We start from the raw sequence: 16,118 nt of genomic DNA, 5'->3' as shown, positions 1-16,118 counted from the left end.
TTGTGAAATATATGAATAATTTATAATTAATAAAATTTTTTAATGATTTTAAAATAATTAATTCATATTTTAATAATTTAAATTTAAAATTTTTTAATTTAATGAGACTTACATTTTAAAAATATATAGACTACATTATTAATAAAATTAATTCTTAGATACCAAATTATTAAGAAAATAAAACCTTAGGATTAAATTGTTTTCATATTAAAAATAAAAATAAGGGTATTTTGGTATTTTATTAAAATTAATGGTAATTTAACAAAATTTTAATTACAGTGATTAAGTTATATGTTTTGTCAAATTTTATAAATTAAAGTACTTAATTTTAAAAATATAGAAATTAAGTTGTTAATTTTGTTAAACCTTAAAAATTAAAATATAATTTACCTTTTTTTAATTTAATAGTAAAGAAATGTATATATAAAAAAAAAAAAGACTAGCCACATAAAATCAGAAATTATAGAAAGCATATCCCCTAGAGGATAGATCATAAAAGGAGTAGCTTTCTTGAAGTTTGGATTTTCTTTATGAAAGTTAACTAAATTTCCATGCTTCTGCTTCTGGATACTCAGCTGTTTGCTTCATCCTTTAGCATGCTTATTGTGCTGTTTTTCTTTTTATTTTCTTTTGAAACATTCCTTTTATTAATATAGTTAATTTTGTTTATTATTTTAATTATATTTAAATTATGAAGGCAATCCTTGAATTTTATAAGTTGGTAAATTAAAAAAAAATGATTTTTTTCGTTAAAAAAAATCCTTTTGTTAGGGTTGAAATCAAGATTAGTTCAAAAAATAAATAAATAAAGATTAGTTCAGCCTGGCATGACTTCAGCTCAACAGCTTATTTCCGACTTAAGGAATAAAGTTGAGCAGTCTAAATGACAAAAAAATATTTATTTTTTGTATAACTAATATAAAACTATTAAACAATGATAGCAATTAATAAATCAAATCAAACATTATATAAATACCATTTATATATAAAAATAATATTAATAATCTCCTTTAACTTTTTTTTTTTTATGCTACATGAGAGGGAGGGGAAGAGAGAAGACAAGCCTTATAAAAAGAAAGTCCTCAAATTGTGGAAATTGCCCTCATGAATGGGAGACACCATCTCAAAATGTTGGTACAACAAACTGCTTTTTAGGGTCAACTCATCATACACTTTTGGGAATTGTGCATATTAAATTACTAATACAACATAAAAGGGTTCCACACCCACTCTTCCTCCTAAGGCCTTAGAAATTCTCTGCCCTGTTAGTTAATCAGCTCATTCAAGACAGGCCCATGTACCAAAGCTCATAATTTTGGCAAAAGAAGGTACTCTTAGGCCCTAAACACTTACCTTACAAATGGCCAATCTAATCATTCTCATAATTAGCTTGCGCTTTGTGTGTGATGAGAGCTAGTCCTTGTCACTCATGGCACATGGGATACATGGAGGATCTTGAGCTTGGTTTAGAGGAGTGATGCGCTGCAAGCAGGAATCATGAAAGTGGTGGCCGCATGGCAATACAGCAACAGTTATTGGTTTCTCTGGCTGGTAGATGGGGCCTTTTGGGGTGAATGAGAGATCTCTCTTGCAAATATGACATCGTTTTCCACTTGGTTGAGGATTTTTATTTTCTCCTGCAAAGAAGAGTTACAATCATCTATACTATTCCAGAAATTATTCATCCACAGAATTCTTAATATCATCAACATCTAACCACTTTATGAACGAGTAAACTGATTTAATGCAAAAACTGCCTCTCCAATCAGTTGCCTACGGTCCTAGTACTAATGCATTCTGAGCAAAAACCATGCTGAATCAGTCCCACGTGTCATGAGCTGGACCACCCAAGTGACAAGCTTTCAGATTCCAATAAAACAGCCTAGGTTAAACAAGGTACAGCAATTTGGCAGTGGCCAAGCAGGCCCTTATGCAGAATTCCCCATCAAACATGCATTAGTATAATCCAAAAGCCTCTTTCAGACTAGGCACACAGTTCGCCAATATGGGCTACAACCGCATGAACACAGCACTATGAAAAGTACACAAAAAAAATCAAGTCTTTATGCATTAAAACCATCACAATAAACATGGAATGGAAGTAATGTAATGAACAAAATAGTTCAGATTTCTTACACACAAAAGAAGGGGAGAAAACATTATAAACATCATAAGAAAGGGTAATCTAAAAGCAGCTTTTAATGTCACTTGGAAAGTGAATTGTAGATATTGGAGGAAAAATGTCATAAAGATTTGATCAAAGAAGCCTTGAGATATACCTTGCCTTCCTTTCCACTTTATATGGTGAGGTGAAGAAGTTCTGGGCAAGGATGGAAGACGAGGAGAAGTGCGGGCTAGAGGAGGGCGACTGGGAACAGTCTGGTGAATGGGTGAGCTTAAGGAATCAACTGAAGTTAGAGGTGCTTGTAGTGGACCAGTTTGGAGCAATGTTGGAGCAGCTGGAAGACTGGCAGGTTTAATTGATCTGGTCTTTTTGCACCGAAATTGGGGAGCACTGGGAGGGCATATGAGTGCAGTCCTCTTAAGTGATGGTCCAGAAGGAACACTGGAAGACTGAGGGGGCCTATTAACTGCTGGAATTTCTAGACCTGTAAGTCGTAAAATTAACACTAATAGTTGCATAGAAACATGCACTAAAACTTACATTTATAAGCAATGGTGGCGTTCATAATGGGTACCAGTATTATAAGCAAGTGCAGAAGGCTTGACAGGAGCAGAGGCTTGAGATTGACCAAGATTACCTGCAAGCAATCATCAATGGATATTACCAGTGAGAATGAACACTTAGCCGCCAAAGTCAAAGTTGTACCCTTGACTTAGACTTTGCAAATATGAAATTTATGCACTACAAACGTAAAACAAATTAGCATAAAAATGCTTAGAGGATATCATATCACCATCTTCTGCTTTTCTGTTATCTACAAACAAAAGCATGTGATCTATGGTCTTTCCAATGTTAAAAATAATAGCTGCTATGTTGGTTACAAAATTCAACTACAACTCCAACATTCTTGCCATGATAGAGGCTTCAACATAGACTTGATGAATATGGTAAATACAAATTCCAACTATAGTTTTACAAAATTATTCAATCAATTATTATACAAGGAACATGAATGTTAGTGAAATTAGAAACTAAGCCTTCTGATACACACACACAAACATGTGATGCCGGTACAAAATATGGGAGATACCTTCATTAGCTTGCTTAACTCTAATATTCTTGGAAAATTGATCACCTTCAGTAACTTTAGCTGCAGAAACCTTATTAGATTGAACAGGATGACCTGCTAAAGAAAGTTTGAGAACAATTCATTTAGCAAGGAAATCATTAAACATTAAATATTGATCTTTTTGAATCTAATGGATGCAACCAACACTGAAAAAATAACTCAAATATCCTATGGAGAGGAAAAGTAAAGGAAGAAGCATCAAAAACTTGAAGCATCAAAAACTTCTTTCTTTAAGAAAGACAAGCCAGCTTTATTATATATAAATTAGACTAACATGTTCATCTTGTTAAATATTTTCTGGAAAAAATTTCATCTAGTTCTGGTTGTTTATACCATTCATACCGAGTGATATAGATAGAAACACAGACACCTGATATAGTCTTCCTCACCAACACCCCTAATACCAATATAACTATGAAAAACACTTTAGTAACATGTTACATATTATAGAAGGAAGAAGAGAAATAATAATGTTAGGCAGAATAATCTAGTAGAGAATGTTTTGGAGGGAAATGTTGAGAACTGAATCTGGTCACAGTTAAGGAAGAACTGAATCTGGTCACAGTTAACTGAACCTGGTCACAGTTAAGGAAAACTGAATCTGGTCACAGTCAGTTGTGTATCTGCTCTATAAAAGGAAAGATCCTCATCTGTATTCATTCATTCCATTAATGAATCAATAACAGACTTTCTCTCTCTGATTCTACTCTTTTCTTTTCTCATCTAAATCTAAATTCTCTTCTCATCTATTTCTATTCTCTAAATCTGTTTTCAATCTTGCATTCAGAGGATGAATTAGGGTTGAACCCTAACAATTTGGTATCAGAGCAAGGTTACGACGGGATTAGATCTGCAATTGTGATTCTGGCAGTCGCAGGATGACCAGATCTGGAGTAGTTACTCAGGATTCAACTAATTCAGCTAAAATAGCTGAATTGGAGGAACAGATTAGGGTTATGCAGGAGGTATCGAAGAAGGATAAGGAAGAATTGAGGGGAGAAATTAAGCAAAATGCAGACAAGATCTTGGAGGAGATGCGATCCTTGTTTGCAGTTGTTATGATGGATAAAAGTAAGGGAAATAATTCTGGAGAAAATGAAGTAGCTGGATCTGTAACTGCTGCTCTCGGAGGGAAGGGAATTCTGCCCAAACCAAACGAGAATGGGAATCAGCAACAGAAAGAAGATAATAATGCTGGATCTACAGCAGACAATGAAGGTATGTCAAAGATCTTGCCTAAAGTCAAATTAGTGACATTTGATGGGAAGGAACCTAGGGCTTGGGTTAGGAAATGTATCAAATACTTTGAGGTGTATAGAGTACCTAAAGATCAAATGGTAGGAATTGCTAGCCTGTTTTTAATAGATAGGGCTGATGCCTGGTATCACAATTGGATAAAGGGGGATGGACCTCATGCTTGGGATGATTTTGAAAGGGAATTGTGTGGAAGATTTAGAGAGGAAGGGCTAGAGGATATTGTGGAAGAATTTATGAAGATGAGACAAGAGAGATCTATTGAAGAATACTTGGATAAGTTTGAGGATATTAGAATAAGGTTGGAAAGGGTGATGCCTAGTTTGGGAGAAGCCTATTTCCTTTCTGGTTTCATTGGAGGTTTGAGAGATGACATTAGACCTATGGTGAGAATGATGAGACCTACTAGCCTTGCGCATGCTTTTGAAATTGCAAAATTTCAAGAACAGCTACTTAATTGTAGTAAGAAACCTAATTCTTTCACCAGAACCTACGAGCAGTGCAGAACTTCCTTTGTTCCATCATCATCATCTTTTCCTTACAAATCTGCCCCAACTTATCAAAATTTTCCTTATGCACCCAAACCACCCAATTCTGATCAAAATAATAACTGAAACAGCCCATCTCCACCCAAAACCAAGACTTGCAACCAGTCAAGCACATCAACCAAGCGCTACTAAACCATATCCTAATACTGCACCTAATTCCAACAACATTAGACAACCAAGGCCCTGCTTTAAATGTGGAGATAAGTACTTTCTGGTCATCAATGTAAGCAGAAATGTGATGGCTATTCAATCTGGTGAATATGAGGAATCTGCATTTCAAAGGCAAGGGCAGGATATGGAAGATGGGGAAGAAGTGTGGCATGATGTTATGGAAGGAAATGGAAGTGGAGAAGTAGATGAGATAACCCTTTCTGTACATGCTATTGAGGGTAGACAGGGGATAAAAACTATAAGGGTGTTAGGGAAGCATAAGAACAGGGAGTTATTGATTTTAATTTACTCTGTAAGCTCTCATAGATTCTTAGATGTTAAAGTAGCAAGGGATTTGAAGGTGCCTGTGGTAGATGTGACTGCTTTTGCGATAGATGGTGATGGCGGAAGAATTTCCAGCACTTGTATCGATCCTAATTTTAAGCGGAAAATGCATCATTATTCTTCTGTTTTGACTTGAGTTCTTTGGATATGGGGAGCTTTGATATAATACTTGGAGTTGATTGGCTGAAAACTTTTAATCCAATTTTATTTGACTTTGAGAGTTCCTCAGTCAGTTTCCACAGGGCTGGTACAATGATTACATTACAAGGAATCACAGATGCTACTCCACAGCAAACACTTTTGAATTGTATGAACTGTGGTAAGCTAGTTCATAAGAAGGGAGGAGACTTTCAAACCCCATTATTCTGTCTACAAATTTCTCCAGTGCAGGGGTCTAATGCTGAAAGTACTGCCATGGCAACTAATTCATCCTCTACTACTTATCCTATGGATTTGCAACTATTATTGGACAAATTCCATTGTATATTTGAGGATCCTAAAGTGTTGCCACCTTTTAGAAGCCATAATCACTCAATTCCTTTACTGCCATCTGCTCAGCCTGTTAATATCAGGCCATACAGGTATCCACACTTCCAAAAGACTGAAATAGAAAAATTGGTGAAAGAAATGTTAGGGAGTAGAGTCATACAGCCGAGTAACAGCCCTTATGCTTCTCCAGTGTTGCTTGTCAAGAAAAAAGATGGCTCATGGAGGTTTTGTGTTGATTACAGAAGATTGAATGATCTCACCATTAAAGATAAATTTCCAATTCCTATTATAGATGATCTTCTAGATGAGCTTCATGGTGCTTCAATCTTTTCTAAGATTGATTTGAAAGCTGGATACCATCAAATTAGAATGAATCCCTCAGATGTTCATAAGACAGCCTTTAGAACACATCATGGGCACTATGAGTTTACTGTCATGCCTTTTGGGTTGACAAATGCTCCAGCCACATTTCAAGCTCTTATGAACCACATTTTTCAATCTTTGCTGAGGAAGTTTGTTTTGGTATTCTTTGATGACATTTTGATATATAGTTCTTCATGGAAAGAGCATTTGCAGCACTTAGAAGCAGTGTTTAAAATCCTGCAACAACAGCAGCTGTATGCTAAGCTTAGCAAGTGTTCTTTTGGGCAGCATGAGATTGATTATTTGGGACACATTATTTCTGGCAAAGGTGTAGCAACTGATCCTACTAAGATACAAGCCATGATATCTTGGCCTACTCCCAAATCAGTTAAAGAACTCAGGAGTTTCTTGGGATTAACTGGCTACTATAGGAAATTTGTTCCTCATTATGGAATAATTAGCAAGCCCCTTACTGATTTACTCAAAAAAGATGCATTTCAATGGGATGAGAAAGCACAACAAGCCTTTGAGCAACTTAGGGCTGCTATGTCCCAAGCTCCTGTGTTAGCCTTGCCAAATTTTACAAAACCTTTCATAGTGGAGACTGATGCTAGTGGTGTGGGTATGGGAGCTGTGCTGCAGCAGGATGGGCATCCACTTGCCTTCATTTCTAAGGCATTTGGTCCTAGGACAAGGTCTTTATCAGTTTATGAAAGGGAATTATTGGCTATAACATTTGCTGTGTCAAAATGGAGACATTACTTGGAACAGGGACCCTTTTTCATAAAGACTGATCATGAAAGTATCAAACATTTGTTAGAGCAGAGGTTGCATACTAACTTGCAACTTCGAGGGGTTTCTAAATTGCTGGGTCTGCAATACAGAATCCTATACAGAAGAGGGTGGATAATAAGGTGGCGGATGCCTGTCTAGGAGACCTGCACCTTTGGAAGCTACTTTACTGGCCTTGCATTCTTCTTCACTGCAGCCTACTTGGATGTCACAATTAATTCATAGCTATGCTACTGATAAGCAAGCTAATGACTTAATTTTTCACCTTTCTATTGATGCAAATGCACATCCTGGGTACTCTTTGAAAGATGGATTGTTGTTTTACAAAGACAGACTTTATGTGGGCAGAACAGGACATTTGAGGGAGCATTTATTAGCTCTCTATCACAACTCACACTTAGGAGGACACTCAGGAATTAATGCTACTGCAGTGAGACTTAGCAGGCATTTCTTTTGGCCTGGGATGCTTAAGGCAGTAGTTGAGTGGGTAAGAAGTTGTGATGTTTGTGCCAGGTGTAAGGTTGAGACTTGTGCCACCCCTGGGCTGTTACAGCCCTTGCCTGTTCCTCATCAAGCTTGGCAGCACATCACTATGGACTTTGTGGAGCAGTTGCCAAAGTCCAAAGGCAAAGACACCATTCTTGTGGTTATTTGCAAATTTACTAAGTATGCTCACTTTTTGCCACTTCAGCATCCCTTTTCTGCCTCTGATGTTGCCAAATTATTCTTGGATTTTGTCTTCAAATTACATGGTTGTCCTATTACTATTATCTCTGATAGAGATAAGATTTTTACTAGTTCTTTTTGGAAAGAACTATTCAGGTTGTTGGGAACCAAATTGGCTTATACTTCAGCATACCATCCCCAATCAGATGGTCAATCTGAAAGGCTAAACCAAAGTCTAGAAGGGTACTTGAGGTGTAATTGTTATCAACAACCACATTCTTGGGCCAAGTGGTTACCATTGGCTGAGTGGTGGTATAATACTAGCCATCATTCTTCCTTGAAAATGACTCCATTTGAGGCTCTCTATGGTTATAAGCCACCTCCCTTGACATTTCTGCCTTTGGATAATACTGTTGTAGGTGCTGTTGTTGACTTTGTGAAGGATAGGCAGCACATGTCTCAGCTAATTAGGGACAATCTATTAATGGCTCAGAATAGGATGAAGCAGTATGCAGATAAAAAGAGGTCTGAGAGGACTTTTGAAGTAGGGGACTGGGTTTACCTTAAGTTGCAGCCCTACAGACAAACATCAGTGGCTCTAAGAAAGAATTTCAAGCTAGCAGCAAGGTTCTATGGTCCATTCCAGGTAGAGGCTAAAGTGGGTTCTGTTGCTTATAAATTGAAGTTACCTCCCACAGCATCCATTCATCCTGTTTTTCACGTGTCACTCTTAAAGAGAAAAGTAGGTGAAGGTAATGTTGTAGTCCAAGATCTTCCCACTTTTCAGGATGACATGATTGTGGTAGCTCCTGAGAGGGTGTTGAAGACAAGAACTGTAACTAGGCAACAGCAGCAGGTCCTTCAAGGCCTCATTAAATGGCTTCATTTGCCTGAGGAGGAAGCTACATGGGAAGATCAGTCTTTTATCCAAAGCCAATTTCCTGACTTCAAATCTTCTTGGGGACAAGAAGATTGTCTTGGGGGGGGTATTGTTACATATTATAGAAGGAAGAAGAGAAATAATAATGTTAGGCAGAATAATCTAGTAGAGAATGTTTTGGAGGGAAATGTTGAGAACTGAATCTGGTCACAGTTAAGGAAAACTGAATCTGGTCACAGTCAGTTGTGTATCTGCTCTATAAAAGGAAAGATCCTCATCTGTATTCATTCATTCCATTAATGAATCAATAACAGACTTTCTCTCTCTGATTCTACTCTTTTCTTTTCTCATCTAAATCTAAATTCTCTTCTCATCTATTTCTATTCTCTAAATCTGTTTTCAATCTTGCATTCAGAGGATGAATTAGGGTTGAACCCTAACATAACAACATTTATTTCTTTTCCTTTTTTCCCCTCATTTTGACCAAAGTGTTGCATCAATTTTTTAGCATAAAAATTAGAAAAAAAAAGAAGCTAATAGGAGGTTTGGCATCATTAAAATTAACCTTATGTTGTATTTGGATTCATGGATTTCAATATATGGATTTGGATTTTTGGATCTAATATTTCATTTTGGGAAGCTTAAAAAAATATGAATTTAGATTTCATTCAAATTCAAGATAAATCTAAAAACTAAAAAAAGTAGGGATTTGAAATGACAACATTAACCATGTTATTTGAAATTCTAGTTCAACTTAATATATATATATATATATTTTTTATTGAATACTCACCTCCATTTTAAATTTAAAAATTGAAATTTTTTTATTAGCCAAACAATATATTTTCAAATTTATAAATTTCAAATTCCAAATTTCAAATCCAATATTTGAAATCCAAGTTTCAAATTCAAATTTATGAATCCAAACACAACCATAACAAATTTTGGGAATGAGGCCTAGTTAAGTTGAGAAAAAAGTACTAGCCTTACAAAACTTTAAAAAATGTTTTTTAAATTTTCTATAACATAAATATTTACTGATTGAAATCATTAAATTAATTCATATAGACCATTAATATTTCTAACCTCTAATCCTGAATGGTAAGTTTAAACATTATGACATTGTACTTTTTTCCTGAATAGGTCATTAAATATAACTTCAAAGTTGAAAAAGCTCATGATGAGATCATAATTTTTGATAACTAACGACTAATGATAATTCCACAAATTTCCTTTTCCTTCTTCACATCAGACTGCCCAGCACACTATAGATTAAAATGAACCACAATCTCTACCTCACATTATGCGAAATCCACATCTAATTATCACCTTAAACAAGGAGCCACAACCACCAATAAACCCTTTATGGAAAGAACATACAAGGATAGCGAGCAAGAATAATTCATGGTACAACTTAGCAGATGACTAGGATTTTCCATGTTTTCTTTCTTATCCATGCTTTGGAGTTTGGATCCATATGCTTGCACTTGGTTAAACTAGTGCTATATATATATATATATTGAAAAAAGTAAGAATGTCATGTAAAACCATGTAAAATTATGAACAAATTCTTAGCATCAGATCAGCATTGATGGACAGAAACCAAATTGAATCTTAGCAACAGCAAAGCATTATTTACTTCTGCAATCCAATATGCATTTAACAATAAAGTTAAAAAAACTAGGCTGATTCACAAAAAAATTTATATAAAAGCTCAATTTGATTACCAAATTTTTTCATCTGTGTCTACATTTTCCATGGTACTATGCTTAGTTGCTGAATCAATATCCCAATGGTTTGAACTAGGGAATTGCAACATGTATGTCCCAGGTTCATCTCATATAGAAATGGTGATTTTTATGGGGTGGGGGAGAAATGGCCCCTGCTACATAGTTCACATCCTAATTAGACTCCTTATATAATTCAACAAATGTGTACATTTACACAGTTAATTGATTCACCATATCTAAATCATAAACAGTTTGCAATTCAAAGCTAGAATTGGTATAGGTAACATATTTAGCTGATTCTTTTCACAGTAGTAAGGCTCCAAATAATATTACACTACTAATGCAATCCAAAACATTTTAGTAAGATACTGATATGAGAAAATAAATAAATAAGTGATCCAACCAAAAGAAGATTTTAAACAAACTTTATATATTAATCCTGGTAAGTGGATAACAGCAGATAACAAAGTTTAAATAAGAATATGCTCATCATGGATTAAACAGAGGTAAAAATCATAGAAATGCTCATAGAGATTAGGACAAGCTTCAATAAGTTACAAGATTGCATTTTGTTTTCTGTGGGGGTATGAGATTGCAAAAGAAAAAAAAAAATAAAGAATTTGACATGCATTATTGACTTTCAGAAGTTCTCAGTGATTATAAGAAAGGAAGAAAGGTACTAGGCATCTGATAGACAGATAAAGTGTAAAAGTTCCATTTAAAAACACCACAATAATACCTATTTACATCTCAATGTGGAATGTGGAGGATCCGTAACTTACCTGACTGATTCTGCCAGCCAGTGCTTCTTGCGACCCCACTAAAGGGCGAAACCACAAAAGGGTTGGGCAAGAAGTTCCTGACAGCTCCAACATGAGGAACATGGAGCTGATCAGAAGCAGGTTGAATAGTACTCCTAACCAAAGAAGAAGATGGTGATAACCCAGTCACCTCAAACCATCCAGTGTCAGGTAAGACAACTTTGTTGCTATTATGTGGCATTAACGATTTGGTTGGAAGATCTTGAAAGCTTGTGTGAGGATTTGTATTTGCAAATGTCTCTTCCCATTTCTTTTCAAGTCCTAAGTTCCAGCTGCTTGGAATATGATTATAATGTTGCTTATCTACTAGTGGCAACTGGGTCCCAACACTACCATCCCCAGACGGTTTAGAAAGCCCACCTACATTCTGCATTTGACCAGAAGATCTACCTATGTTCTGAGCTTGATGAGACACCCAACTTGCATTCTGCCCTAAACTAGAAAAACCATCATCATGCTGTGCATGGCCTATTCTTTTAGAGTCACTCTCATCCAGCACTAGTCTAGTAAATCCACCGTCATGCTTTCGGAAACTAGAAAAACCATCAGCCACATTAGAACTAGAATTCAAAGAACTTCTAGCAACATTTTGACTAGAATTAGTGTTTAACATGGGCAGAGCAATCTTTTTAGAGATCTGATCATTGTCTTTGCTGGAGACTTTATATTTAGATCTAGTCTCCATATTAGACTCATATCCAAGAGTAAGGAATTTCCCATCAAGCATTTCAGGATGATTTGATTGAGCTACACCTGCCATAAAACTGTTATTCATTCTCAATTCTTCTTTAATTGGGTCATGGCCTAAGAAAGGTGTACTACCTGCATGGATGAATTGATTTCCAAATACCCAAGGCACATGAATATTATTACCATTTGCTTCTCCACCAGCTGTGCACATCTGTGAGATGTTCATCCCTAATTCTCCATTAGATGGGTTATAGCCTGATAAAGGCGCAATCTCTGCATGGTTGATTTGATTTTCAATTAACCAAGGCCTACAAATATCATTATCATTTGCTTCTTCACCAGCTTTCAACATTTGTAAGCCACCGCCCACATCAGTCCCAGTGGTAACTGTATTTCTCTCAATCTGAGAATTGCCAAGATCAGTGGTATGGATATTAGCAGCAGCTACAGAATCCCCAAGAGCATGGTATTGACCAAATTCATTCACACTACCCATCAAATCCGAAAAACCTGAAACAGGCTCATATAAGTAACCAAGGCCAGTCTCAGGATTGTGAGAGACATTACATTGAGAGATATCATCCTTGATGACAGGAAATGACATTTCCTGCGCATTAGATTGAGGCATGCCATGCACATCCCCAGTTGGAATAAAAGTAGCTGGCTGCGCCACATTATCAAAAATACCAGCAAGATCATCAGTTCCATCTTGTAGATGAAAAGGTTCAAGCTCTTCATTGCTTTGGGGAAAGCAAGCAGACAGTGTCGATTTATCTCCTTGTTTCAGCTTGTCACTTGCCATTGCATAACTAGTTCTGGAAGAAAAAGGGAGGGGGGTGAACAAAGAAATATACATTTCCAGAAGGATATGAACAACTGAAATTTAGGCAACTATGTGCACACAGTCACACAAAAAAACCAAAGATAGACAGAAAGAAAGATATGAGAAACTTTTGATCTTGAAGACTAGGTAATAAAACCATACAAGTATGAAGCAGCATAAGAATAGTCATTCAGCCAAATATTTTCAACTCAATGATTAATTATAAGGTAAATATCCATCATAAAAGACCAATTTCTACTAGAATACAATGAAGAAGCTTGGAGAAAATGCAAAGCTACAAATAACAAATAGTAATAGAAGGCTCACAATGAATGACATGTTAAATTTCTTAATCTTGAAGTCTAACTAAAACAAGACAGATTAAATAAAATAAATTTACCAGTGACTAAAGATAGAGGAAAATTGATTTAGGTCTCGATTAACAAAGATGCACGTCATTAAATATATTACAATAAAAAAAAAATATTGAAACAAACATATAGAATGCAATCTTGAAATCCTGTGATCCAGATTTTCAAATGGTAAAATAACTTGTGTTCGATAAATTGCCCACAGTACTATCAATCTCTTACATATACATGTTTCTCAAAAAACAAATTGCTAAAAACAAAGGAATGGATATGAACACTCTCAAAAATCCCAGTAAAACCCAACACGAAAACTGCACACTAAAAGCCATAAACATTAAAAAGCCTAAAAACCAACAAAGAAAAATCAATCCACGAAGCAAAACAATTAAAATAAAAACACCCCAAATAAGCAGAAAAAGCTAAAAGGGAAAACGAACATAAAAAAGAAAAATCAATAATCGCATAACAAAACTAAGCAGCAATCCAAACATCTAATCATATAAAATATATGCTTTACTTTTCAAATCGACTGAGATTAGAATGCAAAATTAAAAATTAAAGAAAAAAACAAAAATAGAACTTAAGGCACTCTTACCAGTGACTTGACTCTTGAGTGATTGCAGGGAGAAAGAAAGAGAGAGATAGAGAGAGAGAGAGAGACAGAGGGCGAGAGGGAGAGATGTTTTGGCGCTTAGGGCTCTAAAGGAGCTTTTAAAGGGTTCGGTATGGGGCCCACTTGGATTTTTAAGCAATTGCCACGTAATCGTATGCGACCCTTTTTTCAATGCACGCAAGCCGCTGGCGCTTGCCTACCTGGCTGCCTAAGACGACATTTTGTTTTGTCAACTTGTGTAGAAAAGAGTGGCACTTTCGTTATTAGGCCAAATAGTTGAGGGCATTTTCGTTCCCATGTTGACGACTTCCAAACCGCCTTAGAAAAATTTCCTACGGCTCGGTTAATCAACTAGGTTTATGCTTGTTACGAACTAACAGAGATAACAAATAGAATATTTATAAAAATTATTTTATTTAAATTTAATTTAATTAATATTTTTAAAATTTAAATTTATTTTAAATTTAATTAAAATTTATTATCAACTATCTAAATTCATTTCAAACCCAATTGTTATTATTCAAAAAATATTTCAATCCGTTTAATTTTATATATTTAATTAATAATTTATATAAAAAATTATTTTTATTAATAATTTATATTTTAAAAATTTAATAATTTCATAAAATATTTTAATTTTATTTTATATAAAATAAAATATATAAATATTATTAAATATATATATTTTATATTTAATTAAATATTTATATAAAATGGTTTCGGATAACGGATACCCAACATATAAAACTCAAATCCGAAGCTGAACTCGCACCCGTCATAGATATTAAATTTTACATCCGAACTCGTCCCAAACCCGATTATATACTACCCAAACCCATCCTATTAAAATTCGATCAGATCGAATACCCGTAAAAATCTGATTTATTGCCATCCCTACGAAGCATATTCAGTGAAAGCCAGCAACCAAAACGGCCCGTAATTAAGTAAAATTTCCTAGGCTAATTTATAAAAGGAAAAATTACAATTTAATTTTTATATTTTAATAAAATTAATTATTTAATTTTTATATTTTATTTTTATTTAGCTATTTATTGTCCCTATCAATTTTTTTATTAACATTATTTAAATTACTATTTAATTTTTCTGTTTTAAGAAAATTAATTAGTTAATTCCTATAATTTTAGAAATACTTTTATTTAGTCTTTTTATTTTAATAAAACTATTTATTTAGTCCATATATTTTAAAAAATATAATAATTTGAAAAATATATTCTTTGATAAAATAAAAATTTTACTATGTGAAAAATAAATCTGAATTTATATTTTTTTTTTAAATTAATTTTTTGGATATTTTTTTTCTACTAAAAAATAATTTTTTTTAATTATTTAAAAATTTAAGAAATTAATTAACTTTTTCATATGGATAGTTTGTAGCATTTTTATTAACAGATTAAAACAAAGAATGAAAAGAAGGAAGGGTGTAGGTATAGGGAGAAGAAACATGAAAAGAAATAAATAAGAGTGAACAAGAGAGAAGTAAGAATGAGAGGATTAGTGTAGTTTAAGAATAAAAAATAAATATGAGACAAATAATTAACAAAGTTAAAATATAGTGATTAACTAATATATTTTTTTAAAATATAGAGATTAATTAATTAATTTTATTAAAATAAAAAGATTAAATAATAATTAGAATAGTATTGACTAATAAAAAAAATTAATGAAGGAATTAGATATTTTAATAAAAGTAAAAATATAAAGATTAAATAATATATTTTTTAAAATATAATAGAAAAATAATTAATTTTATTAAAACATAAAAATTAAATAGTAATTCACACAAACGCTTCTCAAATAGTACATTTGTTTACTTTATCAAAAGTTTATTTTTATTTTTCATTGATAGTGCCAATTGCCAAAATGATAATGTTAAATTTAATCTTTTAACATGACCTGAACATTATTAATTCACATTTTATTAACTTGAAAAGAAAATGTTCTATCACATCCTCATGGCCTAATTAACAAAATCAAAAATTAAATATTTAAATTCTTTTGTTAACTAGTAGACCATTGTGTAAAAATGAATTTTAATTTAATATTACAAGATTGTGATGTCTGTAATTTAAATCCTAATAAGAGTTAATTATAAAAAAGATTTTTTTTTAACCTATAAAAAGAAAATTATATAATAAAAAAATTAAGAAAATAGCCTTTTTTTTTAAAAAAAAAAATATGACAAAGAAAGTAATTTTCTATTTTACTTTATAATAAACAAGTAACCTGCCAGAAATCCAAAGAACTTCAACTTTATTAGTGCCTATTTAATATTAAATTGGAAGCATAAATTGTTTTTCTAAAAAAAAAA

The 16,118-nt window shown here is 33.6% G+C and overlaps 1 protein-coding gene across 8 annotated transcripts; it reads right to left on the bottom strand.

Moving 5' to 3' along the window:
- Positions 1-1,061: 1,061 nt before the first annotated feature.
- LOC110646905 (uncharacterized) lies at positions 1,062-13,867 on the bottom strand. Of its 8 annotated transcripts, XM_021800521.2 has the most exons (7): positions 13,772-13,867; positions 12,115-12,797; positions 11,254-12,045; positions 3,216-3,311; positions 2,700-2,762; positions 2,280-2,609; positions 1,062-1,637 (listed from the first exon to the last, which is right to left on the bottom strand). In XM_021800521.2, exons 2-7 carry the CDS (start codon positions 12,782-12,784, stop codon positions 1,414-1,416), a joined length of 2,175 nt encoding a protein of 724 aa, XP_021656213.2. In that variant the 5' UTR covers positions 12,785-12,797; positions 13,772-13,867; the 3' UTR covers positions 1,062-1,413. The 8 variants fall into 8 exon arrangements, with proteins under 8 accessions (XP_021656213.2, XP_021656209.2, XP_058003948.1 ...); XM_021800517.2 differs by having other exon boundaries at positions 11,254-12,797; XM_058147965.1 differs by lacking the exon at positions 13,772-13,867 and having other exon boundaries at positions 12,115-13,666.
- Between the last annotated feature and the right edge of the window lie 2,251 nt (positions 13,868-16,118).

Source organism: Hevea brasiliensis, chromosome 1, assembly GCF_030052815.1.
Source record: "Hevea brasiliensis isolate MT/VB/25A 57/8 chromosome 1, ASM3005281v1, whole genome shotgun sequence".
Lineage (NCBI taxonomy): Eukaryota > Viridiplantae > Streptophyta > Magnoliopsida > Malpighiales > Euphorbiaceae > Hevea > Hevea brasiliensis.
This window is presented reverse-complemented; position numbering and strand designations above follow the sequence as displayed.

Bases quoted from the DNA above. Each gene is read 5' to 3' on its own strand.
- LOC110646905 (XM_021800518.2), bottom strand. From the start codon at position 12,838: ATGTATATTTCTTTGTTCACCCCCCTCCCTTTTTCTTCCAGAACTAGT. The intron at 3,312-11,253 runs GTAAGTTACGGA...AACTTTCTTTAG, and splicing joins TGGCTGGCAGAATCAGTCAG to CAGGTCATCCTGTTCAATCT. The intron at 2,763-3,215 runs GTATCTCCCATA...GATTGCTTGCAG, and splicing joins AGTTAAGCAAGCTAATGAAG to GTAATCTTGGTCAATCTCAA.